The 21,881-nt window shown below is 38.0% G+C and overlaps 1 protein-coding gene across 3 annotated transcripts in view; it reads left to right on the forward strand.

The window, feature by feature from the left end:
• The first annotated feature begins 29 nt into the window (after window positions 1-29).
• The window catches only part of SERAC1 (serine active site containing 1), a 66,829-nt gene continuing 44,977 nt past the window's right edge, over window positions 30-21,881 (forward strand). For 2 of the 3 annotated variants that reach the window (XM_079146768.1, XM_079146766.1), the window contains exons 1-7: window positions 30-159; window positions 5,719-5,813; window positions 13,862-13,953; window positions 16,618-16,654; window positions 17,695-17,831; window positions 18,921-19,010; window positions 20,254-20,385. In XM_079146768.1, coding sequence (XP_079002894.1) covers window positions 13,863-13,953; window positions 16,618-16,654; window positions 17,695-17,831; window positions 18,921-19,010; window positions 20,254-20,385 — 487 coding nt within the window. In that variant the 5' untranslated portion in view covers window positions 30-159; window positions 5,719-5,813; window position 13,862. The remainder of the gene's footprint in view (window positions 160-5,718; window positions 5,814-13,861; window positions 13,954-16,617; window positions 16,655-17,694; window positions 17,832-18,920; window positions 19,011-20,253; window positions 20,386-21,881) is intronic. The other variant, XM_079146767.1, reaches the window with a different exon arrangement.

The following is a 21,881-nucleotide window of genomic DNA, read 5'->3' on the forward strand; positions in this document are numbered from 1 at the left end:
GAGCGCGCCGGCGGGAGGCGGAGCGAACTGGACCAAGGGGCGGGGTCACGTGCCGCCCGCCACCTGAGCGGAGAGCCCCAGCCAGCCGTGGAGGGTGGGAGCCCTTGCCGGCGGGTCCCCAGGGAGCGCTTGGATCAGGTCAAATCCACTTGCCGGCAGGTAGGACGAGGAGGCGGGCTCGTGGGTCGGGCGAGGGCGTCGGTGAAGCCGGGCGCGTGGGGGAGTGGGGAGCGGTGGCCCGACTCGGCCGGGGCGCCCCGGTGAGGTCGCGCGGCTCCGGAGCGACCCGCGGAGCCGCTGCGGGCGTGAGGGCCTCTCTTTGGTCCTCCGGAGCCTGGTTCCCCTTTCTGCTTCGCGGCGGCGCTTCTCTGGTTGCTGTGGAGGCCAGGAGAGCACCTGCTGTTGCACCATCCGGGTCGGTAGTCACGAAAAGATGATAAGAAAGCAGCAACCTCATCAGATCAGACGCTACCGAACCTGCCAGATCCCAGCTTCTTGTCCCCTCTCTGACCCTGAGATTGAGTAGGTTGGATGCCGATTAGGTCTCTGAAGCCTGTAACGGTCATTTCAAAGTGAAAGACCCCAGAGGTTCCTAAAGTGAATCCCTTTCCCAAGTTCTGATCTGTGGTCTTCATAGAGCTCTCTGCTTTCCCCAGTTGAGATGGGTTCTTACCTTCTGTTCATTGGGTTAAGTTGTACTTTCACAATTAAGCTTGTGCAGCTTGTTGCTTAGTGTGTTCCTCTTATGAACCTTGCTTTCCTACTTATTTCCCTCTTCCCATACCTCAAATCTTTTCATTCCATTAGTTTCTGTATCCTTCAGCTCCTTTTAAAAATTCCCTTGGTTAGTTTTTCTCAAGCCGCTTTTCCTTGCTGACATTCTGGATAATCAGCCCTCCATTTCCCGAGTTCCTTTACCTTGAACTGCCATTCTTGAACTCCAGGTTCTGGACGGATGCCTGCACATTAATGACCTGTGTGTAATCTAAACACCACCTTTCAAATTGAAATCATTTCCATCTCTTTCTTCAAAGCCTGCTTTTCTTCCAGTCATCCAGATTTAAAACCTGCATCCGTATTTACTCAACAAACATTCACTGCACCTGGCATATACCAGACACTATTCTAGACACTCTGGGTACAGTGGTAAACAAGTAACTCATTTTAGTGGGGGCAGAGAAACACTAAAACCAGTTAACAAGAAGGTACCAGGTGATGATGAGGTAGTAACTGCAAGGGTTAGTTGGTTAAAAGTTATCAGAATGAGCCTTCAGTTAGATTTCTGAGTAAAACAAAAAATGTAATATAAGCAACAACTCACCAGAAATTTTAATGATAAAGAAGTACCATTCCTAATGCATTCAAAACTGTAAGTATCTAGAAATAGATCAACTAAAGCTCTCTGGTCCTTTTGGAAGAACATTATAATGTTTTATTGAAACACATAAAAGTAGACCAAGTAGCTGAACAGATATACAATATTCATGGATGGGAAGACTCAGTATCAAAAAGAGAACAGATTTCTCCAAGCTATACATTCTGTGCAGTGCCAGTGAAAATCACTGTATGGTTTTTCATAGAATTTGACACACTAAACCTACAATTTATGTGGAAAGCCAAGGAACCAAGAACAGCTAAGTTAATTTCAAAGAAGAAAATTAAATATGCTTCCTTTCTATTAGGTAGCAAAGCTTAATATAAACTTGTAATAATTAAGACAGTATGGTATTGGTTCAGGGATAAAGGAGATTCATGGAACAAAATAGAGAACCTAGAAACACACCCATGTACATATGGGAGCATAGTACACTACTAAGTTATATCACAAAGCAAGGGGGAAACAGACTGTTCAATAAATCATGCCAAGATATATGAATTCCTTTTGGGATAAAGACAAAGTTCTGGCTTCATACCATTCACAAACAATTTCTAGATGAATTAAAGAACTTACTGTGAAAGACACATTTGTAAGATACTTAGAAAAAAAATATAGGAGACAATGTCTCTGGGAAAGACTTTTTTGTTTGTTGTGGTAAAATACATATATGATTTACCATTTTTGGATATGTGGGTCAGTGATGTTTTATACAGCTAGCCCTAGTTTACCTTCAGAACTTTTTCTTCTGCCAAGAAGGATTTCTTAAGTTATATAAAGCACCATTGAAGATGCTATTGCATTACTCCCAAGTGAGAGTGACTTGAACGAGGCAGGAGTGGTAGTAGTGAAAATGGAGGAAAGCAAATGGATCTGGGTATGTTTGGGCAACAGAGAACAAGAATTTTGCATAATTTGGTTATAGGGTGAGGGGAGAACAAAGAATCTAGGGTAGCACTCAAGTTTTTTTCTTGAGCTACAAAGTAAATCATTTGCTCCTTATAATAAGAAAATTTTACCATTTGGTTGATAGTGATCGAAAAGATGAGTGCAGGAAGAGTTTGGAGAAAAAAATAATTGCTTTGGACAGTTGTTTGAAAGACCTGTTAGATATACAGGGGAAACTTTTAGTTAGAAAGGTAGCAGTTGACTAGATGAGTCAGAAAAATTGTGGCTGTAAAATAGCCACAATAGCTATTAGCCGCTTAGCTATTCTTGGTTCTTTGGCTTTCCAGTACTTGGGATACTGGCACATGAATTTTACTACTGTGATGGGTTAGAGTTAGATCCATTGCACAGCTGCATTGCACAGCATAAGACGGTAAAAGCTTGACAGGTTTAGGGTTGCATGGATAGGCGGTCCATTCTGGCATCATGGCAGCTCCTTGAATGGGAGGCCTTGGGTTATTCTGTCTTGCTATCCTGCCATCCTTACCGTGATGCCTCCTGGTGAAGATGGCTGCTTTAACTTCATTGTCATTTGTTCATCATAGCAGGAGGGAAAAGGGAAGGATGAAGAAAGGCACGTATTCTTTAAGGATAATTCTCAGAAGATGCACATGACACATCCTTTTATATTCCATCAGTCAGCTTTTAGTCAGTGACCACTATTTTTTAGAAACATCTTTAAAATTTGTTCTAATTAGTTATATATGACAATACAATGCATTTATGTATTTTGATAAATCACACATAAATGGAGTATAATTTCTCATTTTTCTGATTCTACATATTGTAGGATCACATCAGTCATGCAGTCATATATGTACATGAAGTAATGTCTGTTTCAGTGTACCCCTTTCCTTCCCTGTACTTCCCTTTACTCCCCTTTCCTTCCCTTTACTCCCCTCTACCTGATCTAAAATAACTCTGTTCTTCCCTAGCAACCCCCACACCATTGTGAATTAGCATCCGCATATCAGAGAAAACATTCTGCCTTGGGTTTGGCTTAACTAGAAGGAAAGGCAATGTGTAGTCCCCACCCCATCCCATTCTGGGAATTGAACCCAGGATTCTGTCTTGTGCATGCTAGGCAGGTGCGGTACCACTGAGCTATGTCCCCAGACCTTTTCCCCTCAGTTGCCCAGGCCGATCTCGAATTTGTGATTCTCCTGCCTCAGCCTCCTAAGTATCTGGGATTACATGCATATGCCACTGCACCTGGCTGTGATGTAATCTTTATTCAGTTATTTGTGTGCTGAGATACAATTTAGGTTTTTTTTTTTTTTTTTAATGTAGCACTGAGGATTGAATCAGTGCCTCGTATGTACTAGGCAATTCTCTACCACTGAGCCACAACCCCAGACAACAATTTAGGTTTTATTAGTAAGAATGGAGGGCTGAAAGAATGTTTAATTTTAGTCCATTTTCTTCTTCAACCAGGGCAATGAAGCTACCCTGTGAAGGCCCCAGTGACCTTGCTGTAGTTAAGTTTAATGGAATTATTGAATATTTGTTTCATTTTGTACTTATATTATCTCTCTTTTTACTTGTCCTTAGTCACTTCAGAATTACTGCTTTGTTCTCTACTTAAAATTAGTGTTTCAGATTTAATGTAATTGTAGTTTTAATCTTAAAAGCTCTTTTAAATAGAAATTGATAAAACTGACTTTAAAATTATGTGGCAATTCCAAGGACATTGAATAATCCATCTTGAACAGGAATAACAAAGATGGAAAACTTATATTTCCTAGCTCAACACTTATATAAAACTACAATAATCATGACAGTGTGATATTTAAGGATAGACAGATAGATCAGTGGAATGCAGTGGAGAATACAGAAATAGGTCCGTACTATATGTGGTCAGTTGATTTTTGAGCAAGGTACAAAATCACTTCAATGGGGAAAAGAAAAATGTTTAAACAAATTTTACTGGAACTTTCAATTTGCCATATAAAAATAATTCAGCCTCAACACTTGTCTCACTCAATGCAAAAAAATTAACTCAAGATGGGTCATATACCTAAATGTAAAAGCTAAAACAATTTTTTAATAAAATTAAAGGAGAATATGACATGAGGTGGGCAACAATTTCTCAGGACACAGAGTGCAATAATTATAAAACAGTGAGACTGTCAATATCAAAACTTCTGTTCATCAAAAGATACCTTTAAGAAAATGAATAAACAAGTTACAGACTTGGAGTAGATAGTTTGATATACATGTTTGATAAAAGATTTGTTTCCAGAATGTATAAAACACAATTCATCTTTCAAAAAATTTAAAATAAATTTTTTTGTAGATGGACACAATACTTTTATTTTGATTTATTTATTTTTATGTGGTGCTGAGGATTGAAGCCAGTGCCTCAACACATGCTGGATGAGCCCATTACCACTGAGCCACAACCCTGGCCCTAAAATTTTTTTAAATGAGGAAAAGACTTGAACAGATACTTTACAAAAAAAAAAAAAAAAAAAAAAAAAAAAAAAATCTGTAAGTGGCTAGCAAATATGAAAAAGTGCTCAAAATAGTTAATTTTGGGGGAATTTTAAACCAAAACTATGGAGAGATTACTGTAATATACACACAAAAAAGCCTAAAATCAAACAGACTGACAGTGTCACACATTAACAAGGATGTGAAACAATTGGAGCCTTCATACTCCTGATTTGTTGGTTTCAGTGTAAAATGGTACAGTCATGTTGGAAAAATTTATCAGTGTCTTACAGAGTTAAATAAATAACTTCCCTTCCCCACCAATTCCACTCCTGGGTATTTACACAATATATATGAAAACATATGTCTGCAAAAAGACTTGTATCAGAATATAGCAGCTTACGGTAATATAGCAGACTACTGGCCCCTCAGAAGTGTTCACGTGCTGGGTGCGGTGGCACCTGCCTGTAATCCCAGTGGCTTAGGAGCCTGAGACAGGAAGATCTCAAGTTCAGAATCAACCTCAGCAAAAGCGAGGTGCTAAGCAACTCAGTGAGATCCTGTCTCTAAATAAAATACAAAATAGGGCTGGGGACGTGGCTCAGTGGTTGAGTGCCCCCGAGTTCAGTGCCCAGTACCAAAAAACAGGTGTCTATGCCTTAATCCCTGGAACCCCTGGTTACATTATGTTATATGGCAAAAAGGACTTTGCAGATGGAATGAAGGTTACAGACCTTAAGTGAGGAGATTATTTTATATGGTCTGGGTGGTGTAATCACACAACATAGTCCCTGAAAGTTGGAGAAAGCGGAAGAGACAGGTGTGGCAATATAAGAAGGACGAGCCGTTGCCAATTCTGAGATGTAGGGGACTTCCTGCAGTAACCAGATAGAGGCCTCTGGGAGATAAGGGTGGGCCCCTAGGTAACAATCAACAAGTTAATAAGGATCTCCATGGTACAGCTGAATGGAACTGAGTTCTGTCAATCACTGGAGGGAACTGAACTCTGCTTATGTCCTGAATGAATCTGGAAGTGGATTCTGCCACAGAGCTTTTAGTAAGTGAAAGTAGCCCTTCTAACACCGTGGTTTAAGTTTCATGGAACTTGAAACAGAAAAATTAAATCTGGAGTAGGAACCTGCATTTTATTAAGTACCTCTGCATATAGTCCTTTGGACATTTTGAGTAACACTCTTTTATACACTAGTCTTTAAGCGATCATCTGGCCTCATCCTGAGAAGCTGGGTCTACAGATGTGTGCCACCACTCCCAGCTCTCCCCTATTTTTTAATAATTTTATCCAAACCTATGGTTTCAGTTAGTAATACATGCTGATGACTCACACATTTTTATCTATAGATTAGACCTCTGCTGAGCTCACACTGCTTATTGGACACGTTCTCTAGTATTTCACAAGAGCCTTAATCTCAGCATGTTGAAACTGGAATCCTTTCTGCCAAGGCCATTTCTAGCATTTCCTTATTTTAGTTAATATTATTCCAGTATACTTAGTGATCCAAGCCAGAAACAGAACCATATTTGTCTCCTTCCTCTTTTACATTTCGCACCATTCCCTCATTTAACGGATTTATTAGATTTGGTGATTCTCTTAGTATTTCATAATTCTATTTCTTCTTGATCATTCTCAGGGCTACTATGTTACTTCAAGTACATTTTTCTCCTTGATTATTGTTAAAAACCTCCATATTGGTCTTTCCCATCTCTAGTTTGGCTATTCTTCAACCTCATTTTCATTTCATTTATTTTTCTAAAAGCAATTAAAATTTTGATCATTATTTCATTTCTTAATTTAATCTTCCAACAATTTCCCATAACTCAGGGGAAAGTTTTAGACCTCTTAGCTAGAAGGGGCTTTCATGATCCGAGTGACCCCTGCCTTCACACTGTCATTTAACAGAACAAGTTGGCAGAAAACCAGAAATGAAGACTTAAAAAACACTACCAATCAATTCAATCTAACAGACATCTGTAGAAGACTATCCAACAGTAGTAGACTATATGTTCTTTTCAAGTGCATATGGAACGTTCATCAAGACAGATCATATTTGTATGATAAAACAAACCTTAACAAGATTTAATAGTTCAACTTATACAAAGCCTGTTCTCCAGCCAAAATGGAATTAACATTCAATAAGAAAGATATCTAGGAAAATCCCAAATGTTGGGGAATTAAGTAACATACTTCTAAATATCCCATGGGTTAAAGAAGAAGTCAATAAAATAAGAAAATATTTTTAATTGAATAGAAGAAGAAAACCACATTGTGTTTCAAAATCTGAGGATACAGTGAAAGCAGTATTTAGAGGGACATTTTTAGTATTAAATACTTAGAAAAAAAGAAATCATAGATCAGTGGTTTGAACTTAAGATTTTAAGCATCTAGAAAAAGAACCATTTGAAATCAGAGCAAACAGAAGGCAGAGAATAAAGTAAAAGCACAATTCAGTGAAACTGACAATAGAAAACAGAGTACTTCAGTGAAACTGAAAGCTTTTTCTTTGAATATATCAGTGGAAACTGAGCTTGGCATATGCCCCTAAGCACCTGGGAGGATCACTTGAGCCCAGGAGTTTGAGACTATCCTGGGCAAGATGGACCCTATTTCAAAGAAAGAAAGGAGGAAAGTAAGTGTCAGTGAAATAGACTGTTAGCTGGATTGGCAAAGGTAAGAAAGAGAAGGTACAGATTGCCAAAATGGGACTGAAACACAGGACATCACTCTAGACCCTAAGACAATATGGGAAAACTATTTAAGACCTTTTAAGGAAGAAAGAATAGCAAGTCTGCATTAACTTTGAGCTTATAGAAGATGGAACATTTATGAACTTACTTTATAAGACAGTACTACTTTGATATGGAAACAAGACAGAGACATAGCAAGAAAATGAGATTAATATCTCACATGAACAAAGACACAAACATCCTTAACAAAATACTAGCAAGTCAAATCCAACAATATGAAACGTTATACTATGTTCACACACAAAACCTGTATACAAATATTTATAGCTGCTTTATTCAGAATCATGAAAAACTAAACTCAAATGTCCCTCAGCTGGGAAAGTATAAACAAATTAGTATATCTGTACAATGGAATGATACTACCCAGTAGAATAAGCTACTGATAGTAGTAGATACAAAAATGTGAATGATTCTCAAAGTGTATTTTAAATTTTTTTTAATTTAGATTTAAAAAAAATTTTTCTAATTAGTTATACATGACAGTAGAATGCATTTTGACACATATATAAATGGAGTATAACTTTTTATTCTTCTGGTTGTACATAATGTAGAGTTATACAAGTCATGTAATCATATATGCATATATGTCCAATTCATTCTACTATCATTCCTACCCCCATACCCCTTCCCCTTCCTTCCCTTCTGTCTAATCCAAAATACTTCTATTCTTCCTTAGCCCTCCCCGCCTTATTGTGAATTAGCATCTGCATATCAGTGAAAACATTCAACCTTGGGTTCTTTAGGATTGGCTTATTTCGCCATAGTTCCATCCATTTACTGACAAATGCCATGATTTCATTCTTCTTTAAAGCTGAGTAATATTCCATTGTATATATATACCACAATTTCTTTATCCATTCATCTTTTGTAGGGCACCTAGGTTGGTTCTATAGTTTAGCTATTGTGAATTGTGCTCAAGTGCATTTTTTATTTTTAAGTGAAGGAAGCCAGATTCAGGCTATGTACTGCATGATCCCATTTAGGAGACATTCTTGTAAAGGCAAAGCTATAGGGACAAATCAGTTTCAGAATCATTTTCAGAACTGGGTATGGGAGATTTTTGACTAGCCTTAAGACAATATGGAAATACTATTTAAAACCTTTTAAGGAAGAAAGAATACCACTTCTGCATTAACACAAAAATGTTTGAATTCATAGAACTTTTGTATTTTTATTTGACTGTGTCTAAACCCTTGGATCTGTACATTCAAAAGGGTGAATATTACTGTATCATAATCATACCTTAAAGATGAAAAGTATATGAACAAAAATTGATTTATCATGTTTCTATCTGAAACTGAGATAACTTGTAGCTTTAGACAGTGAGGAATTATTGAAAGATTTAAATCTTGGGATTAACATGCTCAGATTTAAAAAGACTGCACCATCTACTCCCCCTGTATACATGCAAATGCTAAGTGAAGTGTAGCAGAAGAATAAAATTTTGAGAAGGAATAGAAGAGGAAACTCAAAGGAAGTTATATCACTGAGGAAGGGAAGTTATTTGAGTGATCAGAAGCTGATCAAAACCTGAATTGCTTGTGCCAGTTAAAATCTCCTTACCTTAAAAGTGATCATCTTAAGGGGCTATGCCTTCAAAGATGCAGGGACTAGAAAATTTTCTCCCATTAGACTAAGAAAACAATCTGATCACTTGCTTTTACCAGGAGCATGAAAGAATGGAAATTAAAACTAAATCTACACCTCTAGTGATTGTGGGGTTAAACTAACACTATCCTTATACTGGTGGGAATCCAAATGGAATGCATCCATTTGCAATATCTGCATTACTTTGGCAGAGGCAAATTTGAAACTGCACTGTAGACCAGAACACATGGAACTCCCACAGTAGATACTCGGACTGAAGAGGAGCTCTTAATCAAAGATTACAAACATAAGCAAACAAATCTCCATAAAGGGTAGATAGCCCTTATTATTAGAAATAGGGGCCTCAACAGAAAGACTTTAAGGTAAATATCTTTAAAGTGTACAGGAAAATTTAGAAACCACATCTGTCAGTTAGCTTTTTGCAATATCATATACCATCTCAAGTCACAGTGGCTAAAACAACTCTGGTTTTTAAGGGTTAGCTAGAGGCTGGTTAGTCTGGTATGACTTCACATGCCTGGCACTGCTGGCTTTGGTACTTGTTGACTGTGTTAGTGGGAATACTGATCGTTTCTCTTGTTATCCAGTAGACACAGACCAAATATGATGTGTGGACTGTGTTTGGATCCTAATTCTAACAGTTTAATAGTGCAAAACAAAACCAAAGTTTATGAAATAATTGATGTGATGATGACATATTTGATGGTACTAAGGAATTATATTTATTTTGGAGGCATTTTGATAGGTATTTTTCCCCCTTGGGAAAGGCTTATACGAAAGTAGTCACAACTAAATGATTGGACATTTTGTATTTTCTTCAAAATAATGTAATGTGGTGGTGTTGGAACGTGAATATGGGTTGATAAAGACTACTGTTCAGTAGTCACTAGCTGTATGTGGCTACTTAAATTAATTAAAATTATATAAGAATTTCAGGTCCTTAGTTACATGTGCCATATTTTTGAATTTGCCAAATTTTAAGTCCTCAGTACAAACATAGTGGCTAGAGCGTTAGTGTACTTTTACCCTAAAAAATATGAAGGAGGAAAATTTCATTTTGTTTCAGGGTCTCAGATAATTCAGTCCATGGTCAGCCAACTTCATTGCTTTGGTTGAAGTGAGGCAGAACATCATGGCAGAAGGGGGTGGCAGAGGAAAGCTGTTCAGCTTATGACAAACAGGAAGTTGGGCAGGGGAGAGTGAGAGCAGGGAAGGGGCCCAAGGACATGCTTCCAGTGACTGTACCCTCTATTTTAGTCAGTTCTGCATTGCTGTAACCAAAATGCCTGACAAGAACAACTTAGAGGAGAGAAAATTTATTTGCAACTCACAGTTTCAGAGGTCTCAGTTCATAGATTGCTGACCTCATTGTTTTAAGCCCAAGGTGAGGCAGCACATCATGGTGGAAAGGACCAGCAGAGGACAGCTGCTCAGTTTATGTTTTAGTCAACTTTTTCACTGCTGTTACTAAAAGACCCAACCACAACAATTGTAGAGGAGGAAAAATGTATTTGGGGGCTCACAGTTTCAGAGGTCTCAGTTCATAGGCAGCCAGGTCCTTTCCTCGGGGCTTAAGGTGAGGCAGAACACCATGGCAGAAGAGGATGGAGGAGGGAAACAGCTAACATGACAATCAGGAAGCAGAGAGAGAGAGAGTCCACTTGCCAGATTCAAATGTATACCACAAAGCCACACCCCCAATGCCCCACCTCCTCCAGTCACACCCCACCTACCTTTAGTTATCATTCAATTAATCACATCAGGTGATTAATTCACTGATTGGGTTAAGGCATTCACAACCCAATCATTTCCCTTCTGAACCCTCTCACATTTTGTCAACACATGAGCTTTTGGGGAACACCTTACATCCAAACCATAACATTCTGCCCCAGCCCCCCAAAGTTCACACTCCTCTGACAATGCAAAATACGTTTTGTCCATTCCCAAGAGTCCCCATAGTCTCAACAGTTTCAAGATGCCTCAAAGTTCAAGTCCAAAGTCTTCTCTGAGGCTCAAGGCAATCTCACACTGTGAGTTCATGTAAAATTAAAAGCAATTTACAAGTATTCGGTATATAAAGGTACAGAGTAAATGTTTCCATTCACAAAAATAAGGGCATAGAAAAAAGGGATGGGACCCAAGCAAAACCGAAATTCAGCTGGGCAAATAAGGCCTATAGTTCTGTGTCCAGCATCTGGAGCTCATGACATGATATCCTTTCCAAAGGGCTTGTGTAGCTCTGTCCCTGTGGCCTTGTTGGTTGGAGCCCAAGTGGCCTTTCTGTCTCTTCTATTTCTGCAGCTTTGCTAGGATGATGTCGCACATTACTGGCATTTCTTAATCTTGGGGGTTTCCACTGTAGCTTCTGCTTCCTCCTCATCTCCACACTTTGCTCTCTCAGGGGCTGCCCACTGGGACTTTGATCCTGCTGCACTTTTCCTGGCCTCCCAGTCCTTCCTTTGAAATCTTGGTGGAAGCCTCCATGACCCTCTAACTCCAGCATCCTGTATTCCTGCAGAACCAGCACCACGTAGTTGACACCAAGTTCTGCCTCCATCTTGAGCAGTAGCCAAGCCTCCAGGGACCCTGACTGCATCATCCTCCAAGTGCCTGGATGTCTGATTATGAAAACTTCCTAGGCCCCCTTGTGCAAGAAGGGTGCCCCCACTCGTCTCCTCTCAGAAGATTTTTACTTTTACTTCCTTGAGTTTGAGATGTGTGTGGTCTTGTCAATTCCTGAGATGCCCTCAGCCATCTTTCTTATTGTCTCTGGGCAAAGTCTTTAGCATTTCTTTAGTGGAGTTAATGTCTTTAACTGCCAACTTCCTTAGCCCCAGTTTTTATACCTCCCTTTAAAGTCCAAGTTTTTCAAATCTTTCTGCTCTGCTTTCTGTTCCTGGTTATCACAGTAAATTTGGCTAAAAATTGTCAGCAATATCTGTGCTACTATCTGAATGTTATGCTGCCTAGACATTTCTTCTGCCAGATCAGGAAGTTTATCACTTAAAATCAGCTTCCCAGAAAGTCTCAGGACACAAGCAAATTGCAGACAATTCTGCCAGAACATAACATGAATTACCTCTACTCCAAATTCAGTAGTGTCCTCTTCTTCCTCTTGAGCCCTGTCTGCACTGTTCACAGTCCAGTTGGCATTTTTGGTCTTCTGAGCTCCCACCAGAAATGACCATTAAGTTCCTCTTACAACAATCTAGAGCATTTTCAGCTTGTACTGCTAAACATCTCAAAATTCCTCCAACCAATTCCAAAATGCTCCAAAAACTCCTGAAGCACATGGTCAGGTTAGTCACAGCAATGACCCCATTCCCAATACCAATTTCTGTTTTAGTTAGCTTTTTTGCTGCTCTGACTAAAAGATCTGACCAGAACAATTATAGAGGAAGAAAAGCTTATTTGGGGGCTTCCAGTTTCAGAGGTCTCAGTCCATAGACAACCAGCTCCATTCTTTGGGATTCAGGGTGAGGCTGGAGGAGGAGTGTGGTGAAGGGAGGCAGCAGAGAGAGATCTCTACTTGCCAGATACAAATACATACTCTAAAGCTACGCCCCCAATGCCCCACTTCCTTCAGCCACACCCTACCCGCCTTCAGTTACAACTCAATTAATCCCATCAGGTGATTAATTCACTGATTGGGTTAAGGCATTCACAACCCAGTCATTTCCCATCTGAACCCTCTTGCATTGTCTCACATGTGAGCTTTTGGGGGATACCTTACATGGAAACCATAACATCATTGGGTCAATAAACAGAGGGTGAGGAGGTAGGGGCCACAGAGAAGATACTCCCTTCCAGGGCATGCTCCCGTGACCCACCTCCTCCAGCAACACTCCACCTGCCTGTATTACCATCCAGTTCATTCAAACTTAGATGGAATGATTAGATAACAGCTCTCACAATCAAATTATTTCATCTCCAAATATTCCTGCCTTACTAGGAACTTTTTGGGTGATACCTCATATCCAAACCATAACATCCTCCACTATGCCCTACCATCTCTTCCTAGTAGTTCATTCAAATTCTTAATTCATCAAATGGATGAATTCAATGATGAGGTGATAACCTTCATGATCCAGTCACTTCCTAAAGCCCCACTTCTGGGCGTTGCTGCATTGAGAATCAAGTCTTCAACACATGAGTTTTTTTTGTGAACAGTCTAGATTTGTACCATAATATCTAGTAACTATACCTTAACAAAAATATAGAAAATGTCTATCATGCAGACAGCCTATTGGATAGAGCAGGTATGTATTAAACAATATTAACCATAATAATTATCACAGCTGAGTGGTGGGGTTCATTTTATTTTATTTTTCTATATTTCTGTGCATTTGAAATTTTTTCATAAGAAACAAACAAAAAACAAAATGAATGACCTTTATGAAGAAAAGGACAAAAGATCTGAAAAAATACTTGATAAATTTTTTTTGTGAATGGTCAGACTCCATATATCAGTTCTCCTATATTCTGTTTTTTCCTTGTTTCCTGTTAATCACTAATCACAATTGGACACAGTTTGGAAAAAAATATTAAAATGTTAGCAAAATTTATTATAGTAAGTCTGTTGTAAATTTTAGGTGGGGAAATTGTTTTCAATTGAAAATTTTTTCTTGGGCTAGAAAAATCTGTGGACAATCCACTATGATGATGACATGATCTTTTAGTTAAACATTCGTATTAGAGCCAAATTAAATTTGTTACATTGTTCTACCTGCACAGAATGTCCCTGGCTGCTTATTGTGTCATCTGTTGCAGAAGAATAGGAACCTGTACTCCCCCATCAAAAAGCCGCACATACTGGAGAGAAATCCGTGAGTACAGATTAAACAACAACATTTTCATACAGAAACAATGATAGAATTGTGGCTAAGTTTCCAGGCTGGGCTACAAAAGCTTATTTAATCCACAATGAACCTCAGATTCCTTTGTCTTTCCATACAAATGACTCACCCCAAATTTGTAGGCCCAGAGCCATACTGATACTTTTTCTTGGAAATTCTCTTTCCTTCCCTATTTTTGCAGCCAAATTCATGCTCATCCTTCCAAAATTGAGTATCTGTGTATTCTCATACAGCAGGAAACTCTTGCAAATCAAAGTGCAGGTGCCTGTACTCGGTTCTGGGAGTGCAGTGGTGAGCAAGGAAACTGTCGTCTTTGCCCTGATGGGGTTTGGAATCTGCCCTGATCTGCTCCCCTTCACTGTAACGAGGCCCTGGGGCATGCTTCCTGGCATGCTAGCTGGGGTTAGATCTGTCATTTATTGTTTGGTAGAATCAGTACAGAACTTGGTTAATCAACTGATGTCCCCCATAGACTGTAAACTCTGTGAGGGCAGTCTTACTTTGTTTACCATATCTTGTTTACTATACATGGCATATACAAGATGTTCAAGTAGTATTTGTTAAAAGAAGGAAAGAAAACTAATTTCTGTATTTATAAAATGAGAAGATTGACCTCATTCATTTTTCTTTTTAAATTTTTTTAGATATTGATAGATCTTTATTTTATTCATTTATTTATATGTGGTGCTGAGAATTGAACCCAGTGCCTCACACATGCTAGGCAAGTTCTCTACCACTGTGCCACAACCCCAGCCCTCATTTTTCATTCATTAGATAATAAAGAAATATTTATCTATTATGTGCCAAATACTATTCTGGGCTCTAAGGATACAGTACCCAATAAGACAAAGTCGCTGTCTTCCTGGAGTTTTGATCTTTAAGATAGATCTGTTTTTAGGGATCATTCCCTTTCATCTGGAAAACTGGTTGTTTTATGGGTTTTTTTGTTTGCTTGTTTTTTGGTACTGGGGATTAAACCCAGGGGTGCTTTACCACTGAGTTACATCCCTACTCCTTTTCTTTTTTATTTTGAGACAGTGTCTCACTAAATTGCTTAGGGCCTTGCTAAGTTGCTGAGGCTGCCCTTGAATTTGTGATCCTCCTGCCTGAGTCTCCCAAATTGCTGGGATTACAGGCATGTGCCACCATGCCGGGCTGATTCTGTATTTTAAATATAAAAAGAGAAGTGGATACAGAGAAGAAAGGAAAAGGAAGAGAGCTTTTCTTCTCTTTTCATTTCCAACTCCAGGAATGGTGAACTTAGCCTTCCTAAGGGTAGGAGAAAAAGGCTCATGAGGCTATAATTTGTTTAAGGAGTCCAGTGAAAAAGAGACAACTAGTTTGCAGTGAAGGTAGCAACACAGAGGTGTTCCTGAGGCACTGGGGTGAGGGTTGGAAGGGAAAGTCCAAGAGGCCATTTTAGGATGACAGCTGTAATATACCAGTGAAGGTTGTGTGCAGTGCACGCACCAGAAACTTGATCACACTGGCTAAAATTGAATTTCTATTTTCTGTACATAACAGGAAGTCAAGATGCAGTCAGTTTGGGGCAGGAGTTGAAGCTTAGCAGTCTTCCTGTCTTCCTGCTCCATTATCTGTATTCTCATGGTCACAGGTCTTGAATCCCTGGGCATCAAGAAGGCAGCGGGCAAAAACCCATCTCGTGAGGCTTTATCTTTTTATAGGGGAGAGATCCTCCTCATAGACTTTCACTAATACCTGATAGGCTACAGCTGTGTTGCATTGCCAACTGCCAGGTAGTCTGGGAATTTGAATAATTTTGAATGTGTATGTATATTAGATAGGCAATTAACAGTGTCTGCCAGTAGATTTTTTTAATATTAAAAAACTGTTTCCAAGTTCCACCAAAAGCATAAATAAGTTTATGAGACACACACATACATATACACTTTTTTTTTTTTTTTCATATACACTTTTTTTCTGGCCTTCTTGAGGCTACCTACATACAACACTTAACCACCAAACATAATTACTTTGAGAAGTGTCATTTGTATTGGTGCTTGACAAACATAATTCTTCACCATAGTCCTACTAGTGATTGGGAGAATTGTCCCCATTTCTTTATTTAATTGGTTGTTAACTAAAAGGAGTCAGAAAGGAGGTGAACTTGCTGGGGGTCACATTCAGTAGGAAAGTCTAGTCCTGGCAGTGTTGGTAGTGGAACAGGATATAGACTCCCTAGTGATTTTTGTGGGGGAGGGCAGAACAAAAGCTCAAGGAAGGGGAGAATGAGTATGAAAAGCTATAAATATGAATTATATTTTTTTAAAAAAATCTTTTTTGTAGTTGTAGATGGATAGCATGCCTCTATTTTATTTGTTTATCTTTATGTGGTGCTGAGAATCAAACCCAGTGCCTCACACATGCGAGGCAAGCACTCTGCCACTGAGCTACAGCCCCAGCCCCATGAATTGTATTTTTGCAGTGCTCATTGATTGGTTTGTTTGTGTCTGGGGTTAGGAAGCCATGTGTTAATAGCAACTGATTATATTAATAGAAAAATATCAATAACTTATTACCTGATTATATGTGAAATAAAGACTGTTGCCTATTTCCTGTCACCCTTATAAAAATGAAATTAATCATATTGATTTTCTTCCTTTCTTTTTAAAGGAAATATAATAAAATTTACTGGATCACTTATTTTAGGGTAAGTGTCAACTGCAAAATATTAACTGGCCTCATTATATTACTATTAAAAATCCAGTGGAAGTGATTTATAGGTCACATGGAGTAGTCAAAGGATATGGATTTAGTCACTGGTTCCAACACTGGTTGCTACACTGTGTTGTCTTGATCTGGTTCTCAACCTTGAGGGATGTTTTCTCTTGGGTACAAAGTGTACCCTGGGATGTATGACAGACAACTTTCTATCTCACATTTAAAAATAAACTTTAGGTATCACTTTTAGGAAAGGGGATACTTGTATATGCTGGTGATGGGATTATAAATTGCCTAATCTTTTGGAAAAATATTTTGACATTTTCTAGTAAAATTGAACAATGCGTGTACTGTCAGAAAGTATGCAATTCTGCTTCTGGGTATATTCCCTAGAGGAACATATATATACGTGTGTAATGTAGACATTTAAGATGTGTAATAGGCTCAAACAAGAAACATCCTAAATGTCCATCCATGGTAGAGTGGATAAATAAGTTATAATATATTGATTCACTGTGTGATGACTTGCATACCATATCAGAATATAATTACAGCACTACATTTACATGCAGCATGGTTGAATCATACAAACATAAAACTGAGCAAAAGAATACATCCAGTGTGATTCCATTCAAATGAAGTCCCAAAACAGGCAGAGCTGAGCACTGTTGTTTGAGGATGCCTACATAGGTGGTAAAACAATAACAAGGATATTATTATAATAAAAATCAGAAAATAACCAATAGAGGTGAAAGAAGAATCAGAATTAGGGATGGGACACAAGGACACATGGGGTTTCTGGCATGCTGTTAATGATGTTTCTTGACTGGATACTGTTATGAAGCTATCTGTTATTTAAACTGAGATGTGGTTATGTGTGTGTGTGTATATATATACATATATATGTATATATATAGTTTCTTTGGGCACTGCTGAATGTTTCCCTGTGAAAAGCTTAATAAAGAAGAGTAGCTCTTGTGTCACATTTAGATTCTGTATTTATGATGAATTTATTTTTTTCTTTTTAAGAGGTTCTTTATTTCTTACATATGAAGTTCTGTCCCTGAAGAAGTCTTTGACATTAGATACTCAAGTGGTGGAAAGAGAAAAAATGAAATCATACATATATTTGCACACAGTTTCTTTAGACAAAAGAGAAAATCATGGTAAGTTTATTATAAAGTCATCCCTTCTTTGTGAAAAGTGGAATTTAAAAATGAGACTCTTTAAAACCCTGTATAAAGAAGATAGATTCAGGGCTGGTAAAAATGCTTGCCTCACAAGCACAAGGCCCTGAGTTTGATCCCCAGTACCGCAAAAAAAAAAAAAAAAAAAGAAGATGGATCCAGCTCACTCTGAGAACTAAGTTCCTGAAGCATTGATTGAAGACCAAATTTTGGACTTCTATACCTCATCCAAATTTTCAGCACCCCTAGAACTCTCTGAAGTAAGAACTAGCCAGCTGTTTAGTCTGAACCTGGAATTCCCTCCTCACTTGGTGCCATGGGTTCAGAGGCTGGCACTCAGTTTGGCAAGGATTAAAATGTGATTTTCTCAAATTGGCTCAGAGATATTTCTGCTTTAAGGAATTTTACTCCTGAGATGAATTCATAAGTATGAAACCAGCTAACTTATTATCTGGGCGCAGAGGCTAAAACAACTGTCTTTACTAGTTAGGACATTCCTTTTCTCAATGTTTAGGTCACATGCAAGCCTCTGGGCGATTTGGTGAACATTTTAGAGCGGGGGTGGGGGGGTGGGGGGTGCATTTTCATGCAGTGAGTCAGCCACCCTTGACTTATAGCTGCCTGTTCCTAGGTTGTCAGCCACCTTGTGAGCATATTATCGTCCTTAGTACAGCAGGCTCCACTGTCTGTGAGCCATATGTATCACATGCTAATTTGTTGGTATTTATTATTACATCATCCTTCTGTATTTCAACCTGCTTCTAGAGTATGTTTATATTATAACAGACAGTTGTTATGGTTGTGATTTATCTATAAAGTGAGGCTTAATCTCATCTGTAAGATATCTCCAAATTTCAGTTCCATGTGGGCTGTTTACAAGGGACATTTTCCTGAATATTTTTAATCTTATACTTGATGATTTTTAATGTTCTTGTTTTTGTTTTTACTTTTTCCCCTGACTTTGAGAGTGATCTGTGTTCCCATAATGGCTTTAGTTAAATTGATAGTAATAATAAAAAGACAAGGATCTATTTTATGTTTCCTTGGAGTCAATTGCCATCATTTCAGGGATTGCCTGGCTTGCAAGAAAAGAACTTCACAGAGCAGTAAGAAAAGTATTGGCAGCGTCAGCCAAGATATTACGGAGTCCATTTGCTGGTAAGTAACAAACATTTAACTTGGAACCCTTTTCAGTCATCTGAAAGTCATTTGCATAACCAACCTGAGGGTTTTTTTTAAAATATTTTTTAGTTGTAGGTGGATACAATATATTTATTTTTATGTGGTGCTGAGAATTGAACCCAGTGCCTTGCACATGCGAGGCAAGTGCTCTACCAACTGAGCTATAGCGCAGCCCCAACCAACCTGAGACTTTTAAAATATTCTTTACTAATATTTTTAATAGCTATGGAAAATTAGTTGAGTAATTCTGTTGAGCTGTACTTAATTTTAAGGGCTTGATGCTCTGGACAGTTTTCTTCTCTCTCTGCTGTTGGATTGTGGTTAGTTGTAAGTAAATATTGAGATTAAATGTACCCTGTTCTCTTCATAAATGTTACAGAATTTTAAATTTGTTAGAAAAATCACTCCCACGCTTTCTCATAATGAGAATATTGCATCAAAAATGTAGATTTTACAATCAGGCAAATGTTCATTGTGGAGTCATCTATAAAAAAAAAAAAAAGCTGACCAAATTTCTTTAAGATGTTGGCATCATGAAGAATAGGCAGGAAAACTTTCTGGAATTCAAAGAGACTAAAGAGAATTTATCAAATCCTGATTTTAAAAACATCTTTAAAAATATTTTGGTGAAAATTTGCATATGGTGTCACACAGGATTTTAGATGGTTTTGGAAGATTATTGTTAGTGTTCTGAATGTGATAATGCATTTTGCAGTTGTGTAAGAGAATACAGCCTTAGTCTTAGGGGATGTAGATTGAACTATTGAAGGTAAAATGTTGTTACGTCTGCGACTTCTTTCCTAATATTTATAGGTGCCTGCATGTTGATGAAGCACATATGGCAAAATAGCACTTATTTAATATACATGTGATAGGCATATGGGTGTTAGTTAGCACTTCATTCTTTCATGTCTTTATGTAGTTGATCTGTTTCAAAACAAAATATTTTTTAAGGGGAAAAAGGGGAAAAAATGACCATGAAGTGAAAGCCACCATAGTTTATAAAACAAAAGCACATACATAATACTTATAATAAATATAGCAAGTAACACAGCAGATTTGAGAGCCAACATATCAGTCAATATCAATAGTGCTATGTGGATTTAACTCTCCTACTGTATATTTTAAATATTTATAAATTGTCTTTTGAAATAAAAGCAAGGATAAAAATGTTAACTATTCACCATCTTGTTTTTGTTGTGTCTTTTTCTTTTTGCAGACACTTTTAGCACAGTTGATATAGAAGATCATGAGTGTGCTATGTGGCTGCTCTTGAGGAAGAGCAAGGCAGATGACAGGACCTCTCGACTGCAGGCTGTGCAGGAGATGTCCGAGGCCCACCACTGGCACGGTAATGAGAGCAGTGGGACCATGGCACACCCTTAGCTAGATCTTGGTTTCTGATAGCAAAGAGAAGGGAATAAGGTTAGGAAGGCGATCTTAGTGTATATAAAAATATGTTCAGAAGTTTGAGAAGAAGCTCCAGTGATCAATAAAATAGGAATCCTGCTGCCTGGTAGCCAGATATGTTTGGTAAGAGTAACCTTAAAACTGAGGGGTGGGGCTGGTGATATAGCTCAGTTGGTAAAGTGCTTGCCTTGCGTGCACAAGGCCCTGGGTTCAATCCCCAGCACCACAAAAATAAATAAATAAAATAAAAACTGGGGGGTGGGGGTATGTGTGTTTTTCTAATTTTCTACTAGAACAAAATTTTTACTTGATTATATTTTTTCTCAAGAGAAATTCTGATTCTTAGAGTTATTGCTTAATGTTTTCTTGTTCTTTCATTTGGTTCCTATTTAATAAAATATATTTAATTATTTGCTGCACCATATAATTATCATTACTTTCACTTTGACAATTACTTGGTTCTAATACTAATAATGAGCTAAATGTACCTAAGTGTATGTATCATTTTTAATCAATATTTAAAATATTGTATTTAAAAATCACAAGTTTTACAGTAAAAGGTCTTGAATGAGAGATCAGATCTGTTGTGATTATAGTCCTGGGACTAAGCTATAATTAATTAGTAGAGTTTTCTTGTAAAAAATAAACAGGAAAAAAACAGATGTTCTCAAAGAAAAGTTTAGTCCCAGAATAATATTTCTGTCTGTAAGTTAATTTATTGATTGGTTGGTAGAGATAATTGTAATAATTTATGATATAAGCTCACTTAATGTTAATGTAGACATAGAATAAAAGTTTTTTTCAAAATCTGCCCTCCAGGGCTCCATTCCAGACTTACTACATCAGAAAAATCAGGGAGGATCCCTGGCATGACACTTTGAAAATGTATATGATCTTGAAGTACTTGCCAATTTATTAGCTGCTGTTTCTGAAAAGAATGTCCCTTTAGTGGCTGGTATTGTTTTGATACATAAAGAGGGCATATTGGAATCAGAGTTCTACCATCTAGAATGTCAGACTAAATATTCATGGACATCAACTATGCCAAACCACCATTGCCTTCACCTCCAGACATAGATTTTAATGCAACTCATGTTTCAAGTAGTGATGCAAAACAGCTTTTTTTTCTTTTTTGGTGGTACTGAGCATTGAACATTGAATCCAGGGCCTCAAGTATGCTAGGCAATTGCTCTACCACTGAACTACACCCCCAGCCTTTTTTATTATTTTTAAATTTTGAAACAGGATCTCCCTTAATTGCCTAGGTTGGCTTTGAACTTGTGATTTTCCTGCCTCAGTCTCCCGAGTAACTGGAATTATAGGTGTGTACTATTGTGCCTGGCTTAAAAACAACTCTTGAGTGCTGAAATTATTAAAAAAGAAGAATCTATACTGATTCTAACTTATCATTTTTCATGTTTGAGCTTAATTTTTTCC

This window comes from Sciurus vulgaris, assembly GCF_902686455.1.
Source record: "Sciurus vulgaris genome assembly, chromosome: 7".
NCBI classification, from domain to species: domain Eukaryota; kingdom Metazoa; phylum Chordata; class Mammalia; order Rodentia; family Sciuridae; genus Sciurus; species Sciurus vulgaris.